The sequence below is a fragment of the Bison bison genome, unplaced genomic scaffold (genome assembly GCF_000754665.1).
Source record: "Bison bison bison isolate TAMUID 2011002044 unplaced genomic scaffold, Bison_UMD1.0 scf7180017864512, whole genome shotgun sequence".
Taxonomy (NCBI): domain Eukaryota; kingdom Metazoa; phylum Chordata; class Mammalia; order Artiodactyla; family Bovidae; genus Bison; species Bison bison.
The window spans coordinates 2758871-2766771 of NW_011495066.1; the positions used below are offsets into that span (position 1 = coordinate 2758871).

At 50.3% G+C, this 7901-nt stretch overlaps 1 protein-coding gene across 1 annotated transcript in view; it reads right to left on the reverse strand.

Moving 5' to 3' along the window:
- Positions 1-7901, reverse strand: part of GPR143 (G protein-coupled receptor 143) — a 30130-nt gene that overhangs the window by 13505 nt on the left and 8724 nt on the right. The window contains exons 3-6 of the mRNA XM_010829902.1: positions 7677-7698; positions 7049-7143; positions 4147-4239; positions 458-567 (exon numbers count right to left, since the gene is read on the reverse strand). Coding sequence (XP_010828204.1) covers positions 458-567; positions 4147-4239; positions 7049-7143; positions 7677-7698 — 320 coding nt within the window. The remainder of the gene's footprint in view (positions 1-457; positions 568-4146; positions 4240-7048; positions 7144-7676; positions 7699-7901) is intronic.

Sequence of the window (7901 nt, forward strand, 5' to 3'; positions counted from 1 at the left end):
TCCTGCTTCCTGCCCAGCTGGGAGAAGACATGGGCCCAGACAGCACGGGGGGAGCCAGCCCCTCCGCCACCGGGGACAGCCCTGTCCATCTCCACCCCTCGCCCACGGCTGACCTTTCCTTTCCTCTCCTGTTCCCATCTCCCCCTCCGCCAGTTTTCAAGGACACTGGGTCTTTGGGGGCACGCCATGAATAGACCCAGGATGAGTCCAGGTAGAAGGGAAAAAGTCCACAGGTCCCTGGGCTGTGCGCTAACGCATGCTGGCAAAGACCATCTAGCTGTGACTGAGCAGGCTTGCTCCCTGTCACTAATGTAAACCCACTCACTCTCCCCAACTTCATTCTGCTCGTCTCTGCAGGATGACAGATGAGGTCAGGGATCCTAGGTAATGACTGGGGCCCAAGTCCTGGGGCTCATCCCCGTGGCCTCATCCCCAGGGAAGCTTCCCTGCCCTTTACCTGCGGTCACTGTCTTTCGAAATAGGATGGGGTTGCCCACCAGGACCAGTAGCAGCGGCAAGTACGTGGTGATGTAGTGGGGGATGGCATGCTCCAGGCCCCTCTCGCACCTGGTGGGGAGGGTGGGAGAGAAAAACCGAGGCATTCTCCAACAATAAGGCTTTACCTGAAATAACCCGCTGCCTTATCTGAAAGCCGAGATAAGAGGACCCAGAGCACAAAGGGAAATGCACAGATCACTTCTGGCTGCCGGAAGGAAACCTGACTCACATCTCATCATGTCTGTGGACAAGCAAGTAAGTCACAGAAGGAGAAGGAAGATCAATCACAGTTCTGTCTTGTCTCAGAAAGTGGGCCACTTTTCAAGTTCCCCCTTGGAAAAAAGTAAAGACAGGAAAGACTCTGGGATGATGGACGCCCACCCCCACCACAACCCCCCTGTGGGACCCCTTCAAAGAAAACACACACAGTTCAAGCAAGACAAAGGCACTCAATAGACTGGTAAGGTCCTCAGCACTTTACTACGTTCTAGGCCTGGCTGACATCACCAATAAGATCCAAGCTCTGCCCTCGAAAAACTGAAAACACCCGAGCTTCCTATTTCTCAGGACACTTGTTCCCAAGGTAACCCATTATCATTTCGGTGGTTCTTTTCAGAAACAAAGACAGGAATGTCTACTGATGGGCTGGGGGACTCGTCCGTCAGCAACGGGACATGGTGGTATGCTACACACAGCTATGTTACCAAGGCCGGGAGTGTCACTGAACAAATGCATAATGTAGAGAAAGTGGCAAAGGGGGAGAGGGCATCCAAAGGAGAAGTTGCTCAGGTCCAACCCCAGATGAGGGGGAAAGCCAGAGGAGGGCATAGCCCTGGAGGCCCGGGAAGGGGGCATGATAAAGATGCTGGTGCTGTCATCAGTATGGAGTGCACACACCAGAGATGAAAGTGGAAGAATGCACAAAACCAGGCATGAACAATGCAGTGCCCACCTTTTGTTGCCCTAAGGATGGCAATACCATGTGAAGATGGTGCGTTCTTTTATAAATGAAGCTTTCTTCTTCAGCTGTGAAAGCTAAACCATGGTCTACAAGGGCTTGAGGGGAGAAAGGGAAACAGGAGGAGCAAAAGATGAGATTCGAATGATGAGGGACAGATGAGTGAGGGTGGGAGCCTGCACAGTGCTCTGAGGATGCAAATGATGAAGGGTGGAGATAATGGAAGGTGCAGAGAAGATGATGGGATGATGGAGGGTGGAGATGATGGAGGGTGAAGACATTGGAGGATGAGATGATGCAGGGTGGGCATGATGGGATGATGGAAGGTGGAGATGATGGAATGTGGCAATGATGGAGAAGGAGATGATAGAGGAGGAGGAGATGGAGGTAGACATGATGGGATGATGGAGGGTGGAGATGATGGGATGGTGGAGGGCAGACTGATGGAGGGTGGAGATGGTGGAGGGTGGACATGAGGCAGATGAGATGATGGTGGCTGGAGATTATGGAGGACGGTTCTGATGGAGGATGAAAATGATGGATGGTGGAGATGATGGAGGGTGGGATGATGGATGGTGGAGATGATGAAAGATGAGATGATGGAAGGTGGAGATGATGGAGAGTAGAGATGATGGAAGATGAGATGATGAGATGATAGAGGATGAGATGATGGAGGTTAGAGAAGATAGGATGATGGAAGTTGCAGATGATGATGGTTGCATGTGATGTTGCAGAAGTTGGAGGGTGAGGATGATTGAGGGTGGAGATGTTGGAGGGTGGGGATGATATTGGGTGCAGATGTTCGAGGGTGAGATGATGGCCTATGAGATGATGGAAGATGGGCATGATGGGATGATGGTGGATGGAGATGATGGAGGTTGGAGGTGATGCATATTGGAGATGATAGAGGGTGGGGATGATTGAGGGTGGAGATGTTGGAGGATAAGATGATGGAGAATGAAAATGCTTCAGGTGGAGGCCTTGTGTTAATCTGGGAGCACCTGGGCTCAAATGAAAACAGCCCCAGGATCCCATGGGTGGAGGTGAGTGATAAAAATTCTCTTTCCGATTAAGTGCATCCCTCTGTAACAGCTGCTTACTCTGTCTTCGTCCTTTTAAGGCTCCTGGGGAGAGCAGATTATTTTGAGGGGTCTACACAGAGGCCTGGAAGTAGTCACAGTTGACAAAGCAATAGGACTGTGGAGACATTTGAGTGAGCAGCTGCAAGAAATTAAGAAAGATGGGGAGAAACAGTCTACACCACAGGTCAGCAAACTTTTTCTCTAAAGGAACAGATAGGAAATATTTTAGGCTTCAGAACCCTCATGGCCTCTGTCAAATCTACTCAACTCTAATGGATAAAGCAGCCATAGACAATACATACACAAATGGGTATGGCTGTGTGCCAATAAAACTTTATTTACAAAAGCAGGCAAAGGGCCGGATCTGTACTATGGGCCATGCTCTACTGATCCTTGGGTCTGTGCTGTGCTGTGCTTAGTTGCTCATTTGTGTCCAATTCTTTGCAACCCCATGGACTGTGGCCCGCCAGGCTCCTCTGTCCATGGGATTCTCCAGGCAAGAATACTGGAGTGGGTTGCCATGCCCTCCTCCAGGGGATCTTCCCAACCCAGGAATTGAACCCAGGTCTCCCACACTGCAGGTGGATTCTTTACTGTCTGAACCACCAGGGAAGTCCAAGAATACTGGAGTGGGTAGCCTATCCCTTCTCTGGGGGAACTTCCCAACCCAGGAATTGAACTGGAGTCTCCTGCATTGCAGGCAGACTCTTTACCAGCTGAGCTACCCAGGAAGCCCCTCCCTGGGTCTACAACACCTTAAAATCACCAAGAGATGGTGTCCAACGTCTGATTTTCAGTTTTCCATTAAAATGTAGAATATATCTCCTTAGAGAGACCTTGAGGTTTTACAAATGGTAAAGGGCAGGGGTTCAGACTCAAAGAAATGTCTGAGACAGTTTCAGAGGCCACATCTCCCAGCGTGTGTTCAGAAGAGCACAGGATGGAGACATGAAAAAAAAGTGCAGACAGCAGAGGCTGAAAATGAGCTATTCTAAAAGCAACCCTTTGAGTCTCCCAGACATCTGGAACTCAGCCCTGGGATGTTCAACTCACCTGCGTGCCCAGAGGAAGCTGGTTTGAAGGATTAAAAAAAAATCAAGAGCAGGTAGGAGAGAGCCATCACAGGTGTGTAGGGAGGAGAGATGCACCCCCAGCTCCGATTGTGCCTCTGAGGTTGTTTTTTTTGTTTGTTTGTTTAAACACAGCCCTCAGTACAGATCCCGCCCTCCGCCTGCTTTTGCCAATAAAGTTTTATTGGCACACAGCCATGCCCACTTGTGTATGTATTGTCTATGGCTGCTTTACCCATTAGTGCTGAGTAGGGAAAGTCACATAACATCAAAGTCACCATTGTAAAGTGAACAACTCAGCAGCATTTAGGACACCCATGGTGCCCTGCAAGCTCTGTATCCACACTGGGCACAGCACCAACCCAACACACGTGATGGGCAGGAGCAGGGGACCCTGGCTGGCTCAAGGAGCCAGGCACGTGCTCGCAGCTGCATGGATCCTGGATGAAGGCCTGCCCACCCACATGGGGTCAGCACCCAGGCATGTCTGCAGGAGGACGCCCCGTGGGGGTCAGGCATTGGGGGAGCCCCGGCTTACCTGGCCATGGAAGGATAGTACAGCATGAGGGCACCCTCCACGCTCAGCAGGGCAGCCAGGCCCCAGGTCATCAGGTGGTACAGCAGGATGGTGCTGGGGGAGAGAGAATACAGGTCCAGAACCTCAGGTCCAGCACCTGCCCGGCCCCACACTCTGAGAGCGGCGGTAAAACACATGCAGAGCAGACTCTCAGCAAGTAGCCCCCTGATTGTGCCTCTGAGGTTGTTTTGTTTATTTGTTTAAACACAGCCCTCCGTACAGATCCGGCCCTCTGCCTGCTTTTGTAAATAAAGTTTTATTGGCACACAGCTGTGCCCACTTGTGTATGTATTGTCACCCCTTAGTGCTGAGTAGTGAAAGTCATGTAACATCAAAGTCACCATTCTAAAGTGAACAACTCAGCGACATTTAGGATATCCACAGTGCCATGCAAGCCCCACCTCAGGCCTGTTTGAAAACGTGTTCATCCCCATAAAAGGACACCCACACCCATTCGGGGGTCTCCCTCCATCACGCCTGCACCCCCAGCCCCTGGCAACCACTCAGCTACCATCTCTCTCTATGGATTCGCCTATTCTGGACATTTCATCCAAGTGGAAGTGTAAAAAATGTGGCCTTCTGTGTCTGGTTTGTTTCCCTTAACCTAAGGCTTTCAAGGTCCGTCTAGGCAAAGCTATGGTGTTTCCAGTAGTTATGTATGGATGTGCAAGTCGGACCATAAAGAAAGCTGAGCACTGAAGAATTGATGCTTTGGAACTGTGGCATTGGAGAAGACTCTTGAGAGTCCCTTGGACTGCCAGGAGAACCAACCAGTCCATCCTAAAAGGAATCAGTCTTGAATATCCTTTGGAAGGACTGAAGCTGAAGCTGAAACTCCAATCCGTTGGCCACCTGATGCGAAGAGCTGACTCATTGGAAAAGACCCTGATGCTGGGAAAGATTGAAGACAGGAGGAGAAGGGGACAACAGAGGATGAGATGGCTGGATGGCATCACTGACTCAATGGACATGAGTTTGAGTCAACTCCGGGAGTTGGTGATGGACACGGAGGCCTGGCGTGCTGCAGGGGTCACAAAGAGTCGGACACAACTGAGCGACTGAACTGAACTGAAGGCTCTCAAGATTGACAGAAGGGATGGACATTTCAGGTGCTCAGCAAGAATACCTTGCTGTTTTGATTGTGCCTTCTTCCTTTTATAAAGATGAGCTGGCATAATTCCTCCTAGGGACCTAGCTCCCCCAGTAGCAAGAGGTTCCCAGCCTCTGTCCTTCCTGAAGTCATCTGGGTACCCAACATGCAAGGGTCTTAATGCTCAGTCCAAACCACAAAGAAGGTCTCTGAGAAATGGGTGGCCATCTGACATTCCAGCAGAGCTGGGAGACTTCCTATCTCTCTCCACTGCCACCCTTGATCATTCCTTGCAGAGTTTACACTCTTACCACCTCCATTCTTACATCCTTAACCATCCCCATCCTTCATCTCTGTACACCCACACACGCCACCCTGTCCCCCCAAAGGAGCAGAGTCAGTAAGCCTTGCAGGTGATCCAGAGAGGTTCAGAAACTTGCCAACAGTCACTCAGTGACTGAGGTGAGTGAGTGAGGGTCAGGAACTTGAACCCACTGGGGCCAAGGCACTAACCACTGTGTAATTCCTCCTAGACAGCCCCCTCTCCAGCACCAGAAATCTTGGGCTCTGTACTTAGCATAACACATCCATACACACTTCTTAGAACTTCTTCCTATACCTTTAGATACCATCAGAATTTTTATAATCATGCCAATCCTTTTTTAGCATCTGTCCAGTTCCAAATATGAAATTTACTGAATTACTTATTTCCATGGTTTTAAAATCCTCAATTTTGGTTGGGGGGGCACCTGGAGAATATTTTGCTATTTTTTCTTAATATATATATATATATATATATATATATATATAATATAATATATATATATAGTTGACTTACAATGTTTCAGGTGCCCAGCAAGAATACCTTGCTGTTTTGATTGTGCCTTCTGCCTTTTACATAAAAACGAGCTGGCATTAGACATTTCTTGGTGGAGTGCCCACTGGGAGGTTCTGATGGACTGTGTCTCAGTTCAGTTCAGTCACTCAGTCGTGTCCAACTCTGAGATCCCATGGACTGCAGCATGCCAGGCCTCCCTGTCCATCACCAACTCCCGCTTGCTCAAACTCATGTCCATTGAGTCGGTGATGCCGTCCAACCATCTCATCCTCTATCGTCCCCTTCTCCTCCTGCCTTCAATCTTTCCCAGTATCAGGGTCTTTTCCAATGAGTCAGCTCTTTGCATCAGGTGCCCAAAGGACTGGAGTTTCAGCTTCAACATCAGTTCTTCCAATGAATATTCAGGACTGATCTCCTTTAGGATGGACTGGTTGGATCTCCCTGATGTCCAAGGGACTCTCAGGAGTCTTCTCCAACACCACAGTTCAAAAGCATCAATTTCTTGGCACTCAGCTTTCTTTATAGTCCAACTCTCACATCCATACATGACTACTGGGAAAACTACAGCCTTCACTAGACAGACCTTTGTTGGCAAAGTAACGTCTCTGCTTTTTAATATGCTCTCTAGGTTGGTCATAACTTTTCTCCCAAGAAGTAAGCATCTTTTAATTTCATGGCTGCAGTCACCATTTGCAGTGATTTTGGAGCCCCCCAAAAAATAAAGTCTACCACTGTTTTCCCATCTATTTGCCATGAAGTGATGGGACCGGATGCCATGATCTCAGTTTTCTGAATGTTGAGCTTTAAGCCAACTTTTTCGCTCTCCTCTTTCACTTTCTGTGTCTACCCTACAGAAATAAGTGCTCGTGGCCTCTCCAACCTTCCCCTCCGGCAATGAGCTAGAGCAGAAGAACCCGGCCGCTCGCACTGAATACCTCTGTCCAGCCGACCTCTGGATCACCAGGTAGGCATCCACTGCGTAGCAGAACCACCACCAGAAGCAGGCACTGTACAGCAGCTGGATCCAGAGCTATAATCAGAAGAATGGCATCCCAGCCCCTAGGTGCAGGCTGGAGGTGGCCCCGCCCCACCCCTGATGTCATCTCGTGTCCCTGAAAGCCCTCGGCAGACACGTGGCCACCCTTGGAAGCCTAGGCTGGGACGTGGCCTGGGGGCAGGCGGGTGCCTTGGTTCCCGGTCTGCTCAGCCAGACTGGTCCAGCAAGCCCCTCCTGATGCTCACATGTGTAGGCAGAGAGATGACGGGCTCAGAGATGAAAGGCCTGGCCAGGCACTTTGAACCAGATGCGCTTCTGCTGAGGACGAAAGAGGATGCGCAGGAAGGACCTTCCCAGGGGGAGCAAGGCAGGGATGTACTGCAATGCTAAGTGCCTTCAATGGTGTTCGACTCTTTGCGACCCTGTGGACTGTAGCCCCCCAGGGTCCTCTGTCCATGGAATCCTCCAGGCAAAAAATACTGGAGTGGGTTGCCATTTCCTCCAGGAGATCTTCCCTACCCAGGGATCGAACCAGCACCTCCTGCATTAGCAGGCGGGTTCTTCACCCGTGAGCCACCTGGGAAGCTCCAGAGACCCCTGGAGGGTTTGTTAAATCACAGACAGGCCTTCCTCCCACAGGGTCCCTGGTCAGTGGGCTAAGGGTGGGGGTCTCTGAGCTTTTCTAAAAACCTCACTGGGTTGGTGGGAGGGTCAGGACCATACTTTGAGGACTCAGTGTAACAGAGGGGAGTGAAGGGGTGGGGAGGGTGACCAGGAATGGCCAGGTGTTG